This window comes from Coturnix japonica, chromosome 5 (assembly GCF_001577835.2).
Source record: "Coturnix japonica isolate 7356 chromosome 5, Coturnix japonica 2.1, whole genome shotgun sequence".
NCBI lineage: Eukaryota > Metazoa > Chordata > Aves > Galliformes > Phasianidae > Coturnix > Coturnix japonica.
This window is the reverse complement of record NC_029520.1, coordinates 28,864,884-28,880,753: the sequence shown is the minus strand read 5'-3', so window position 1 is coordinate 28,880,753 and position 15,870 is coordinate 28,864,884. Positions and strand designations below refer to the sequence as shown.

The 15,870-nt window shown below is 33.5% G+C and overlaps 1 protein-coding gene across 6 annotated transcripts in view; it reads right to left on the bottom strand.

Annotated features, from left to right (window-relative positions):
- DPH6 (diphthamine biosynthesis 6) overlaps positions 1 to 15,870 on the bottom strand; it is a 179,224-nt gene that overhangs the window by 118,520 nt on the left and 44,834 nt on the right. For 5 of the 6 annotated variants that reach the window (XM_015864893.2, XM_015864901.2, XM_015864897.2 and 2 more), the window contains exons 6-8: positions 5,227 to 5,288; positions 979 to 1,023; positions 600 to 694 (exon numbers count right to left, since the gene is read on the bottom strand). In XM_015864893.2, the coding sequence (XP_015720379.1) occupies positions 600 to 694; positions 979 to 1,023; positions 5,227 to 5,288 (202 nt within the window). The remainder of the gene's footprint in view (positions 1 to 599; positions 695 to 978; positions 1,024 to 5,226; positions 5,289 to 15,870) is intronic. The other variant, XM_015864898.2, reaches the window with a different exon arrangement.

Below are 15,870 nucleotides of genomic sequence, written 5' to 3'. Positions count from 1 at the left end.
AGCTATTTAACAGACTACAAAGAAATTTACAAGACTCAAGTGTTATTCATGTCCCACTACACAGACTTTAGCAATTTATGTCAAAGGAAAAAGCTACTCAGTATATATTAGATGGATTCATCCAGTGTTTGTATTTAAAATATCCTCTAATAATAGAAGTAAAATGTTTTCGACATCATTCTAAGCTGCTAAACTTACACACACTCACTTGTGCGCACACACACACAGTTAATGGAACCCACAGGCTACTGATGTGGCAGTTTATCAAATGTAGCTGTAATGAAAGATAAATATTACAGGCAATTCACACTTCATGAAAGGATAAAAGTGTCAGTGTGTAGGTACCAGTTTTACTGCAGGCTATAATCAGCAAGTAAACGAAAGTGCAAATGTCTAAGAAGTTTATAGCTTTCTATGAAGGCCTCGTCTTGTCAGGTATTGATTTAGGTTTTCAGAGGACTTGGCCAGTGTTAAACAAAGTGAGTGTTTGTGAACTTAGAGGACATGTTTTTCACTCTGCCAACAAAAGCTGCCTCAAGCTAAATGTGAAAATGCTCTCATTGCTTTAAAATAATGAAATGGAAGAAACTGTTCCTTACACAACTATTTTCTTCTTAAAGAGAGGGCAATCCAGAGTGAATGTTTCATATTCTCCACCTTCTCCGCAAATGTGTACACCGTATTTCTCAGAAACCTAAAACAAAAATAAAATTTAAATACACTGGTGTTACAGTAAAGCACTCATATACATTTTGCAGATAAATTCAGTGTGTACCTTCTGAAAGAATAAAATAATAAAAAAACCCTCAAACATAACACAAAAAATTCTTGATTTTTTTTTATTGTGTATCACAATGATCTATGAATTACCATTGTGTTATATTTTAAGTCAAATTGATACAGCAGTATTCAGATAAACAAATCAAATCCTAATCATTCTTTCACAAGAGTCTGTAAAGTTTGTTCAGGCACACTAACCTTGTTCTCTCCCTTTGGCAAAGACAGTTCACTTCTGTGAGAAGTCTGTATTGAAAATCAATAAAAGATGTAGCACTTTACATAGCAGTGTACAACAAATAAAATTTTGGCAACAGAATTAACAATTGCTTCCATACTTTTGTAAATGACTATCTTGTTCTTAAAAGTTCTCATAAATTGAACTTTCCAAGTCAAAAGCCAAAAAGCAAAAACAAAAACTGAAGAGGTAACAATATATTGTTTCCATTCCATATCATACTAAATACGGTTTCTAAGTTGATATATATGCAAATATTCCTGAAGCTCTGGGAATCACACTAAAACAAATAATTACATCATTTACTAAATTCCAAATAAGAGACATGATTAACATCAGTGACTGTGGAACATGAACCAAAGTTCATTTGTTTGAGTAAGAAGAATGAAATTGCTTAACAGGTCATTGTAATTCTACATTTACTGTGTCATTGGTAGTAATCAAGCACATGCATCATGCTCTGAGCACAGGGACACCCCCCCTTTCTCAGCATGAAAAAAATTTGATCCTGGTTGCATAACATTTATTTAAATTCAGTTAGTTAAACAAAAGGCCTAAGTCCTCTTCAAACTTTTTCATTTTTGGAAGGAATGGATAATCAATCTGAGAAAACAATACCCTGGTAATAATCTATGTGACCTTGTGGTTTAAGCGTTCGTGTGGTGGAAAATCTAAGTCTCATTTGCAAGAAATTTTAATGTATAACTATTGGAGACATTTTTCATTTTCCCTTTGATATTTTCTTAAAAACAAAATGGACAGAAGAAAACCTTTAATGAAGTGTTTTTTTTAAACTACACTTCTGACAGAAGTATAAACTTTCTCTGTCAACAATAGCAAAAAGGTTCTACAGGACAAATACATCAAGAATAATTAATGTTGATGCAATAAGAATGGACAATCTACAAAACAGTTAGACAAAACCTTTTACTCTTCTTCTTGGAGCTTCCATAAAACAATAAATAAACAAAACCCCCTAAACAAAACCATAATATAAAATGAAGGAGAGAAACCTGGACAAGATCTTTCTAACCTTTTCCCTTGTGAAAATAAGTCACTTTTAAAATTGTTAGTTCTGCTTGTAAATATTTGTACCTGTAATAATTACAGGAAATTAACACCAAATACTCAAAAAGCAAAAGATGTTTTATTATGTTTGTGGTGGGAAATCCATTTTTTCAATATTACTGGCTTTAAGATCATGCTTGTCAGCAATTACCTGGGTGCTAAAGAGTTTTCCAGTTTCCACTAGTGTCAACAGGAATTGAGGACATTCAGCAGCTCTTACTCATAGAACAGGCATATAACGTGCATTTCACAAGTGGGTGGTATTTTAAAGATCCTATCAATGGCAACAGAAACTTGTCTTTTAATCATTAAAAATATTCACATTTTTTCAAAGATTAATATATTTTGTTTTGCAAGCTGTTATATTCATAAAGTGACAACACAGACTATTATCAGAATTTTGTGATTGCTAGGACTAGTCTCAAATGAGCCAGAATATTAAAAATTACACAACTAAAAATGCAAGCCCATTGTGATACATGTAGAAATTAACTTCTAGGCTCTTCATTTTAAATCAAATCCTCAGTCAGTCAAAGGGTGTTTAAAAGAAGAGTTCAAACATTAACAAAAGAATAGCACCTTTTAACTTTGGGTAAAACAGAGGAGAAAACCTGATTTTCTGACTGAAGTTGCATAAGATAGAATACGTGAATTCCAGTGCTTCCTGTCCAAGCATAGACTTTTTTTCAACGAATCAGAAATTCTACATAACATAGATACACTCTTTACATCCAGAATTACTCATCAACTTATAAGGTAAGCAAACAAACAACCAAAAAAATTCTTTCTATTAATAGGGACAGAAGCACAGACAAATATTACCATAATGTACATTTAGTGTTCTATTAATAAACCCCAAGGAGAGGGTGAAGAACCTCAGAGGTTTGGCAGGTTGCCAAAAATTCTTCAGTGTAAAACGCTAGGGCTCCTGGTATGCAAGAAATAGTTATACAAGCGAACAATTAAGTAATTTAGCAATTATATAGCAGCCATTCCTCAGTAATTAACGTCTTATAATTTAGGAAAAAAAAAAAATAAAAAATCAGGAACTCTCCTTGCCACTGTCCTGAACCAATACTCATGATAAAAGCATGGACAGCAGATCATCACTGTACTTATGAACTCAACCTTCCATATGTAATGAGAAAAATATTGCAAATCTAATCAAAGTTCTTCCCATTTAATACTTAATTTTTTTTCCCCACTCAGTACAATTAGAAGACTGAAAATTTAGGCAGCAAAGTTAAATAATTCCATGAATGAAATCAGAGCTTTTTACCTCTTTTAATTATCATTGACACTGATCAGAACAATACATTTTGTTTCTACTCCTTCCTATAAATTGTAAACACCATGCTCTCACATTCTGTCTACAAGATTTCTGATGCTGAAGACTTCATTGGGTTGCAAAATAATTTTTCAAACTGAAAACCTCTGAAGTTTATAGTTACTGATTTGTTTTCATCACTCTTTAAAACCAACTCAGCACAAAGAAAAGGCAATTCAGTTGTATTTTGACTTTCATAGCATGCACACGCAGAGGAAACTGCTACATACACATGTATCAGTTACGCAGTCTCTCTGACAATGACCCAATAAACAGTTACAAATAACCAGCCCACAAGCTCTACACTTTTCTCCCCAAAGCTCTCCCTCATTCCACTGGGAGTTGGCAGTGAGCAAAACTACATAGTAAGAGAGAAAAGCGAAGGAAAAATAGTAATGGTTACTTTTTTATTTTTTCTCCCCAAAACGTGTTGTGCACCGTGCAGTTTCTCACCATTTGCTGACTGCTGACCAGCCAGTACCCAAGCAGCAGGCTGCCCCCTCAACTCCCTGCAGCTTTATTGTTAATCATGATGCCATATGGAATAACACATTCCTTTGGCCAATTTGAGTCAAGTGTCCTAGTTCTGTCCACTCCCAGCTCCTTCTCGTCCCCTTTTGTACAAGGCAGTTGAGGTTCAGGTTGGGTATTAGGAAAAGGCACTTCACCAGAGGGTGCTCAGGCACTGAACAATGCATCCCAGGGCAGTGGGTAAGACACCAAGCTGACAGAGTTAAAGGAGCATTTGGACAACACCCTCAGACATAGAGTCTGGATTTTGGGTAGTCTTGCGTGGAGCCTGGAGTTGGACTTGATGATCCTCATAGGCCCCTTCCAACTTATTGTTTCCAACAAAATTCCATAATCCTATGATTTTTTGGCGCTTCACAGCACCTGCTCAGCAATTTCTAAAGGATCACTGTGGTATCAAAACTGTCTTTTTCCTGAAGTCAATTCATGCCCTCATACCAGACACTACGAATAAAATCAACTCTGTCTCAGTTGAAACCAGGACAGAGTTGTTAATTTGCTTGAGAACAACAAAAGAGTAAGCTCACTTTGTGACAGGCAGCATACAAAAACACACTGTTAGGCAACAAGGTCAAGAACTGCTAACTTAACAGCCGAAGCAGAACCACAGATCGGGGATATGAAGAAGCACTTTGACGAATGCCCCTTGATGACATAATTTATGCAAGGGAGGACTTTGAAAGTGGAAAGGGAAATATGTGTGTGGGGTTGAATGGAGGTTGTACGGGACGTGCATGCATGGAGGCCATGCCAGTATATAAGCTGTGTGATGCAGCAATAAAGAGACAGCAGGCTCCATGGCATCCATGTTTGTGTCTCACTCCGGGCAGGGTCCAGCCTGGATTCAGTTGTCAGTAATGACACACACATTCAGGACAATTATTCTCAGACTGTACATAGCTCAATGTTTGACTCTTCTAGTTCAAACTCTGAGAAGATGAACAAAATCTGGTCTTCTTATTCTTATTATTCACCTTTTATTTAAGTAAATGTACTAGCTCCATCTATAAGCATTTCCATGATGTGATGACTACATACCCCTACGGACAGAATTTAGTATATGCTTGGGAATAATTTTCTTACTCAAATTTGAAAGGCGTTACTGTATGCATTCCAACTATATAAAATCTGACACAAAATGTTCAGATGGTGACAGCTACAGAGAAATTTTATATCACGTATGATCTTGTAACATCCATTACTCGCTGTTAATTTTTCTGACTGCAGTATCACATTCAAATTACAACTTTGCCTATGAGTATTTTTTTCAGTAATACAGTCATACCTCCAAAAGATAAGGCTCCATTTGATCCAGTGTTTTTCCAAGATGCTTATCTGGATCTAAACCTGAAAAACAATGAAAAAAAAGTATTAAAATATGTTTTATGAAGTAATGTTATGACTTTTTTTTTTTTTTTAAATATAGCATGTCTACCACAGAAATTTGTCTCACTGTATTTAAAATAAGTTCTATTCTAAAGAAAACCTACTTTGTCAGAATATTTTCATCCCCTTTGGGCAACACGTTTTCATGCTCATTATGAATACAGCCAATTACCTTTTGTATTGCATGCCAACTAGATAAGCTGTTGCTTTCTTTCCCTAGAAATTTCAATAACCAAAGTAAACACATGGGTTCAAAGTAATAGATAACCTAAACAGAAATTACCTTCTCAACTCAGAAGTTCAGTTAGAAACTAAGAAGTTTCCTTTCTACACATATGTTAAATTAAAACACAAGTTTTTGTTGTTTCTGCAAGAGATATACTAAATTATTGGAAAAGACAATTTTATCCTTAAAAAAATAAAAAAGCTACCTCTCATATGTTTCTCACAAAAAAAGGCAGGAATTGGAAAGGATGAAGATATAAAATGAGTTCGGATTTGCAGAGTATCTTAAATGCTTTACCTCCTCATGCATTAGAAAACATTCTGTAAGATGTCTATGTATTGATTTAATTTTTCTAGACAAAAAGTAAGCTTTATTAGCATTTGATAGCTCCAATACCTGGCCTTTCTGNTTCTGTAAGATGTCTATGTATTGATTTAATTTTTCTAGACAAAAAGTAAGCTTTATTAGCATTTGATAGCTCCAATACCTGGCCTTTCTGCATTCCTTTCTTGGCTTTTGGCCTTTATGAGTTTTACCAGCTTAGGTCTGCTACATGGTCACTTCTCAGAAATAAACATACAATTGGCAGTAATTAGCACTGGGATTAAAAATAAAATAAAATAAAATAAAAGCACCTCAGAAAAACTCTTTCAAGAGCTGACGTACTCATCAATGAGAAATCCAATAATATCCTAGTTAGATTTGATTGTAAGTGGTCAAAAGGTCACAAAATTAAAAGTAAGAAAGAAAAACAGAAATGACAGCTTCTGAAAGACATAGTACACTGGAGAGTTTTCAGTGATCACATGCCCTAGTACTCATCACAATACTTGTCTATTTCTTCCTAGTGTACTACTTTATATAATAACATTATCGTCAAAGAGCTGCCACCAGAATGTCTCAATTTAGAAGCAATTTCTAAAGCATGTTCCTTGCAAAGCACTTTAGCTCACTGATAATAAAAGTTGTTATATAAATGTATGGTTTACTATTATATAAAGTCTTTGATGAGTTCAAATAGCTGATATGCCTTTTAATTTTTACAATAATGCTCTTGATATATTTAAATTTAAATTTTTAAATGAAACTAAATTAACAAGATAGAGTGAATGAGATTTCAAAACATAAAAGTTTTTAAATATTTCATTAAAGCACATCAAAAATTCCCTTACTATTCGAGGAAACATTTTACAAACTGCTTAATAATTAAAATGAAAGAGGACAGTTTTTCCACCTCTGTTCTCGTCTTGGTAGTGATTTACTGCTCTTTATTAACAGAACGAAAATGCTTATTAGCTACATAGAAGATAATGATCGTGTATGTTTAGGAAAAATCAATTCAAGATACCTTCATTGCAATACATTTACTTTGCTCTGATTTTTTTATTTTAATTTCTGTATTTTTTTTTAAATACATTTCAAAATCCCATCATTTTCCATACTGTATAATCAGGCCAGTTGTGCATATTTCTAGCAGGTTATATTTGTTAATCTGCTATATAAAGGATAATGGAGCAAAAAGACAAATAATGGAAATGTTCATTAAAAACTACCTTTATTCTCGAAATGTATGCTACTTCTATATGTACATACATACCTGCATTATCAGATGAGGCTATAAACACTGACTAACCCCAAATTGGGTATTGGTTTGTCCCTAAGATTTGGGATTAATATTTTTTAATGATTTACAAGATCAATAATCTTCATTTTGAAAAATATACCAAATTTTTTTAACAGGTATGAGTTTGGTTGCCCACTCTTTAAACTTCTTGCAACGACTTAACTGGAGACCATCTTCTATACTATGGAGACAGGAAATTTACTCCTCAACTTAAATGATCATGAAGCACATGCAGATATCACAACCACTTAATTCAACATAGAACATATGCATCTGTGATATACATTGTGATAAAAGCTGATCTGGCCAACAGTAAGCAACTGCAAAGACTGTTGTTGTCTTCCGGCAAACACCAGCTTAACATCATGTCCTTGAATTTAATGGAACAGGTGTGAGTGCCATCTTATAATACTTTTTGCACAATACCAGATTAACTTTCTCTATTAATAATCACTACTTTTCTGAGATAGTCAGTCCCTCCCCTTAGTAAACTATTTGTTTAAATTTAACCTAAATTCTCATTATAAACAACCACTAACTGCATTTTTGCCAGAGATGAACAAAAGCCTGCATGCCACCCCCCTAAATATCTGCAGAAACGGTCACCACTGCAGAAAGGCACCACCTACAAACTCACTGTGCTCACATCCACTGTTTGATCTCCATAAACATTCAACAAGTGTTGATGAATGTAAATGGGTGCCATATGTTCCACATGCAGGAATTCAATGACACATCTTTGCTCCAGACACACTTAATCAGACATCACATTATCAGACCATCCCTTTGCTGCTATATTTAATGCGGCAAAATAAATGAATGAATAAATAAATAAATAAAGCAGAATATTGGTTTGAAGTTTCAACCTCTACTGTCATATTACTAGCATCTGCCTCTGACACTAAAAGCCATCATAATAAAATAGGAGGTAGTACTTTCGGAACAGCCTTCATAAATTTATTCTTTTATTTTGAATTTGTGCTTTTTTTTTTTGCTTTTTTTTTTTTTTTTAATGAAGGAGTAGATTGATTAAGACACTTAAAGCAACTTAGACTATAAAGGGAAACAACACATTGCAAATTCTTAGTATGTATGTTCAATTTAACCACATCCTCCAGACATAAAACTAGCCAGGAAGAAAGCTGGATGGATTGATAAACCAACAACAAGGTCCGGATCTGGATGACTGTTGTAAAATGAATAAATTAATTAGGAAGAGAACTGTAATTTGCAGCACTGACATCTATTTTACTTAACTTGCATGTATCAATGGGAAGCAATTACAATTCAATTAAAATATTCACTTTTATTACTTCACTGACTGACCTTGAAGTTAATGCCTGTTTTATTTAATTGCATCATCTATGAATAAATGTTAACCCTAGAATGTTATGCCCCATTATTTTCAATGCATTTTTAACTCCCCAGCTGAATTACATGGGTCAATTTATTATGTTCTGTCAAGAAAGCAAGTGGGGCTTTATTTCTCTGAGATAGATCAGTACATGACAACATAAATACCTTGCAAGGTTTGCTACTTTTAGCAGTACCCAGTAAAACAAGTTGTGCTTTCACCTCAACTTTTGTTTTAATATAAAAATCAGTTCATGATAGCACAAACTGTATAATCACTTCAAAGTAATGTCTACTCCATCTGCAATTACTGACAAATCCACTGACAGGAAAAGAACAAACAGAATGTTTGCAGAACTCTTGTGCAGACACAAGACAAATGTTGTAGAGAACTGTAGCAATGTAAAAACCAAGGCAGAAATTTAGGGCTTTGTATGGTAGTGAAAAAGATCTATCAAAAAACATTACTAAAAGGCATTTCAACGATGTCAAGTATTAGTGTTAAGTTACTTATAAATTAGCATAGTGAAGGGGAACTACCTGGTATCACTTGCATTTTTCACAACCATTAAAAAAATATCAAGTTCCATTTTCACATTTTGAGTAAATAATGATGAAATAATGATTAGTTTTAAGAAATAGTGGTGCATAGATTATTTTTAAGAGTTGCATCAAACCAATCAGTAACTTCAGTAGTTGGAACAGAGACTATATGACTATCGTTGAACGTAAAATCCTATACCTAATGTCTTGTTTTTTTCCTTTAAAGAATCATAATTGATTTTTCTGAAACAGGGCTAATTACATCTATTTATTGGGATAATTTACTTGGACATAACTGCTCCTCAAGGTTAGTGGTAAAGTTAGAAGTTAACACCAAAGGCTAGTTGTAGAACATGTTCCCAGTACATTTTATTTTGGAACACAGTTCATCTTATTCCTCAGAAGTTCATGAAATATTTTCTCAACTAGGTTACTCTGATGTCACCAGATTTTAAAATTCAAGAGGTAAAAGCCTGTAAAATTTTTCATAGCAGCAATGTTGATTTTACCTGTAATCTCTTCTGATTTCTTAACAAAGTTATTTGCATTCTAGTTACATCCAGGATTCAAAGCAACTTAGCTCTATTGTTTCAGAAATACAAATCTCAGTAATTCTTTCAAGAAATTTTGGAAGAGTGGAATATTCAAACGTACTTTTAGAAGTCTAAAACATTCATAGCTTAAGAAGGCATTGCAGAAGAAGTGTTTGAAAACAGGATAAACTGTTGTTTTCAATTCCATTTTTCTTTCTGATCTTTCAAAACAAAACATTATACAGCAAGTGATTCAGCTCACTGAAAACAATGCCCTGACCAATTACCCCTCAGGAATCTCAATGAACTTCAGAGACATTTCAAATTGGGTTTGTACTGCTGCTAATGTATTGCTTTCCTCATACGAGTCTGTTTTCAGAGTTTCTAAACTTTGGCATACTGAAATGCCTTGATTTATTAGAGCCGGTTTATTTTATTTATTTATTTGAGCTAAATATTTTTTAAAGCTGGTACCTACAAATTTTTTTATTACTCTATTTCATTAAAAGAGCTCAGCCACCATAGTTTGGATTTATATATATATTTTTCTTCTTTCCTTGATAAATGATTCTGAAATTTCTGTGCTTTGAACACTTGTAGTGCTGTTCAACTTAGAATAAAGGGATTAAAAATTGATTCTGTGGCATGTACAAGAGCTTAAATTTGTTTCACTGTCATTAAAGTCAACCCACACAGACAATTTATAAAATGTTTAAGATGCACAGCTCTCAGATAAATCAACAGGGACTTCTGGAAGAGCAAACCGGTAGACTACCTGCAGAAGGGCAAAAGCTAGAATAGAAATGAAGAATCAATTTAGACAAAAACTCGTTGAGATTTGGAAAGCAAGATATCACAGGCTATAACTACACACACATGCATTTAAGAGTTTAAGTTCTGTTTCAGTGCCAAAATCTGTGTAGTGATCATGCATTCGGAATTTAAATCTTATCAAACACTTAAAAGCAGCAATTAATATCTGGTTGTTAACAAAACACCACCTCTCCCTCTTGCTTTTCATTCTGTCAAGCCAACTTTTGACATTTTTTCCTGAATTCATTCTCCTCCTCCGCTTTTCAGCTCAAAGCTCTCTATTGTCTTATCTCCTTCATTAGTGTACTTCCTTGTCTCTTTTACTTTAAATGTCTAATATCCCATTCCTAACTCATTTCTGTCTTTTCACTTCTTTTTTGATGATTTGATCTCCCCAAATTGCCAAGTGATCTTTCCACACTTAAGCTTTCTCTGACATCTCCATAAAAATGCATTACACTTCATTAACGCCAAATCCCAATTACATTTTCCTGTTTTCAGGCACATTCACTTTTCCAGTCTTCCTTCTAACTCTTGTTATCTGTAACCATTAAAAATATTGACATTCTTTCCAGTCATCCACATCTTCAACCTAAAAGGCCCAACAGACAGTTTAGAAGGAATCATTTATCTCTAACACAGTTCTAGATCTGCTCAAGCAACTGTCATCGTCTCATCTCTTCTTTTTCCACAACACACTGTTTTCAACCACTTCGTTCTAACCACGTATTCACATCTTTCTGAAACCTCATCTTAAACTAGTAAAAAAGTATCAATCATTCATAAGCAGATACAAGTATGAATGACATTACAAATACTAAGATTATTTTCTTCCTTGGTTCTTTTAAGCTTTAGGCTACACTTATTTCAAAGTCTTCTCTTAAATCTTTCAATGCTTTGTTCATTTTTTCCTCAATTATCTATTCTGCATCATATTTCTCTTGAATTCCAAGATCAATTTCTGGTCTTGCATCCAACATCCTAATTTTCTATTTTTTTTTTTTTTCCTATGGGGTTCTTTTGCTCCAAGGAAAAAAAGGAAAAAAAGAAAAATTAAAAGCAATAGAAGGACCTAAGCTAAAATGGCTCCTGTAGTTTTGCAATTCTTCTCAAGTCCTTTCAAAAAATATGCTGCAAACAGGTGCAGCACGTTTTATTGTCAATAATATGAACGATGTAGCTAAACAAAGTAGCCGACAAATGTACTAGGCAATTTGCCTAAGGCAAAAATGTCAATATACTTACACCTAAAGGTCCAGATGGGAAGATTTGTTTGAAAATTTAGCAATAGAATGTAGCAGATTAGGAGAGGGAGGAAAAGAGGAATAAGAATATCTTATTTAATTGCATGGTAGGTGTAAAATTGATGCATTAAAAGTTATCATGCATGTATACAAGATAATCCATGAACAAAGTTTAAATCATTATTTTTTCTAATAATAGAATACATTATTGCTAACAGACTTGACAATCATTAGTTTAGTTAATCAGCAGTGACTGACAAACAAATTCATACAATACAGTATGAAAATAAACAACTGGGATCTTATTTTGATTTCTTAACAAAAGCCTTCCTCTTATTACATCTTTGAACTCCTTGAGAATATTCTGAAAATATTTAGAGAAATCCATATTTAGAGAATGCTCCCCTGTGAAGATGATATAACAAATTCTTTTCATTTCCCCTGTGTTTAAAATTGCTCAGTACTAAGAAGTAGAGATTTTTCAAGGAAAGCATTCTGTTCCTTCGCACAAAACTTAAGACAAAAATCATACATACACAAATTTTACATCAGCATTTGATCTGATATTCCAGCCAGCCTGGATTAGAGATAAGCTTTTTATGGAAAGATATATTTTTATCTCCCCCACAGACAGCAAGTTCACCACATATGGAAAAAAAAAAAAGAAAAAGAAAAAGAAAAAGTAAAACTCCAGTATCACCCAACTGCAGAGACTGCATTCTCACAGTCACAGGGGCTGAAGCAAGAACAGCTTGTGAACAGCTTTCTCCTTCTGAAAGAAGGAGAAAAGATCAATCTTTCAGCAGCAACTCCCTATTAGATCAATTTATCTGTAGCACTAAAATTAAACCCTTAAGAGCTTAAACAGAATCTGCATGGAGTTCTTTTTCTACTACTCTATATGTAAATCTTACCTGCACTAAATTTAATAGCAGTCTATCTATTTCAGGGAGTCTAGATTTTACTTCTGTATAGTAACATGCAAATATAGTAAAAACAACACAGGTGGTTTATTTAAAACAACAAATTAGTACTATAGGTACTTCTCTGATTTCATTATACTCAAAATTAACATCCTATCTTTTCAGCGAGAAGCTGATATTAAAACAAAACAAAAAACAACAATCCACCAACCATATGAATCCTAAGAAAACAGCTTTTCAAAGTAGGCAAGCATCAAGATCTCCTTGCAGCAACAGAGACTAGACTTCAATACATGTACTTTAGATGGGTTGTTTTCAAAAGGGAACTTTTTTTGTTGACAGATAAAAGATGGCAATAGCTCCCTAAGGACTCATTACTCTACAGAGTAGAGGGAAACAGCTTGGGTAATCAAGTAGGCCCCAGCCCATCTCAAAATTCAGGCTCTCACAGTCCTTTTAATTTCAACTCCACCCATGATCTGAATCACAGAAATGTAGGAGTTGGAAGGGACCTCTGGTGATCATCTAGTTCAACTTCTCATCTAAAGTACGCTCCCTACAGAAGGCTACACATAAAGGTGACCAGGCAGGTTTTGAATATCACCAGAGAAAGAGTTTCTACAACATCTGTAGAGAGTTTATATTTTTCAGATATTTAATTCCATAATTAATCATTACCATAAACAAATTGGGATAAACTATAGTGTATAAAGTACCTAGTATATATTAATTGTATAAAAAAAGATTTGGACTTACATTCTCACTGAAGTACTGAAGGATTTTTGTTTTTTCAGTTTAAACAGTGTGCACTTACAAGAAATGTATTGAAGGTGAATATTCATCTTAAAACATCAAGGAAAACTACAATTGTGGAGGACAATTTCCTCTAACTGCATGTCATAAAAAAAATTTAAAAAATCAACTGCATTAAAATAACTGAATTTTGTAACATTTTAAAATGTATAAATGGAACATAAGTTTTAGTGTCAATTCTTGTCTCTGCAAGAATTAGACATTCTTAATTATGTAAGTAAACTAAAAATAGGTAAAACTCTATTCTCAATTTTTAGTGTGTGAAATTAAACCTTAAAATTCCATCCAAACATTATCTTCCTCCTCCTCCTCTCATTTCAAGTTGAGTATTAGAGCTTTTGCTGCTGTAGATGTTCTAGAGCCTGGTATAATTAGAAGCAGTAGATAATGTTACCAAGAATAAAAATTGAATCTGTCATATGTAGTCTCTACAAGCTAGTTATCACTTTAATACACGCAGCGTGTCCACAGAGGAAGGATGCCAAAACTGCATCTTATGATTGTGATATACTACACTGTCTCACACAAGCAATGAATATTACTGGAACTTCAGGTGCCCAAGTACTAATGATTCTAACTGTTTTTATTTTAGCTGTTACTGAATGATCTCATTCTAACTTTCTGGCACTTCTAATGAAGGAAGATATATTTCAAATATAAAAGCATCACACATCACACAGACATCTTCAACAACAAAGTGGCACTGCAGCCAGATATGCACAGCAATCTATTTTTAAATTTTTTTTCAGTTGCTTAGGTTTGTGTGGAACATTTCTCTTTCATCATTAGAGCCTCCAAAACATGAAAGCAAGGTAATGTACTTATAGATCAACATAATGCATGTGAAGAGGTCTTGCTGACAATAATACTCTTGCATGCAAGTGAGAGCAATTGGTATTCCATCTGGAAAAGCATGCTGTTCTAAGATAGAAAACTCTTGCCACTGGCAAAGTTTATGGTATTAATTTGTAATGGCGGATTTAAGGAAATGTACTAAACTAATGTTCATTTACTTGCATAATTATCTGTTTTCTACGTAAACCAACAGGCTTTACCTTGCCAATACTGGCACTGAGTTAATAGAAAACAAGACAAGGTGTACAAGTATGCCAGCTTTGATGAATGTCAAGCTCAAGTTACTGATTTGCTTCTTGAATTAACATCTGTACAACGTACTACCAAATGCATTAGCCTTCAGACTATTAAATCTGTTATTTTTAATATTTTCATTGCAGTTTAGCTTTGATTATTAATCTGAGAGGCGAAAAGTTAAACTGTATACTAGCTTTTTTGCTACTTGATATGTTAAACAGCCTTCATACCTTAAATTCACTTTAATAAGGCATGCAATTATTAAAGCATTACGGAATGGCCCCAGAGCACACAAGCTCCATTAAATTTGCTTACATCTAATTACGTTTGCCTGAGGCAGGTGAGAAATTGACTCTGATAAGATCTTCTTTTACCTGTAGCCAAAAAAATAAAAAGGAAAAAAATATCTCACAGTCATTTTCTATCTAATTGCTATCTACAAGTATTTATGGCATTTGCTCCTCACACGAATAGTCAACAAAGGACTCCTTGTGCACACGTCTGTTTTAAGTTATTCTTCTTTTAAAACGGTGCAGAACACATAGGAAAAGCTAATCTTACTTCAGGGATGAGGCAACAATGTCTATTTGTGAAGCATTTTTATCTCTTGTTTAAATCATACGTTTTCCTTAACATATTTTAGATAAATCATAAACAGTATTTACTTGTTCCATTTGGGAGCCACTGTTTGTTTGTTTATTTTTGCTAATTAGTTCCCTTTCATTATATAAAATAGCCTAAAGTCTATGAAAAATTATTTTGATTAGAAAAAGCACATTGATTATTCTTGCTGGCATTCTTTTAATTCTTCAGCATAAGAAATGTAAGTATTTTATTTCACAAAAGAAAAGAACAACCAATCTTTCCTTTTCTTTTCTTTATTTTTTTTTTCCTTAGATTTAAAAAAGTGTAATGCAGTAGAAAACACAGCATTTAACTCTGATGGTCTCCCACAGATTCAGGAAAATGCTATTAAATTGCATCACTTGTTACTTTTCTGTGAATTAGGGAACATGACGTCTCTAATATTTCTAATCCCACTAATAGATCCTATGTGAGATCATCATAGTGATAATGTAAGAAGTTATTACAAACATTATCACCTAAAGAGAAGTGAATAAGGAACAATAAAAAAGAAATAATCTTAAAAAATCATGGATTTCACCCAAAGTCTAAAGGCATTGTAATTCAATTCCTGGTTAATATTTCAGTAGTAATAACAGCAAAGTATCAATTAATCCTTTAAAGAAGTTGGGCAGACCTTAAGAATTTAATGTGAAAATTGTCCAGAATTACCAGCTATCAGATTTCTATGGCAAACTTATACAACTCTGTTTTTTAAACATATTGCATTAGCCACCAAAGCCATTGATGCTCCT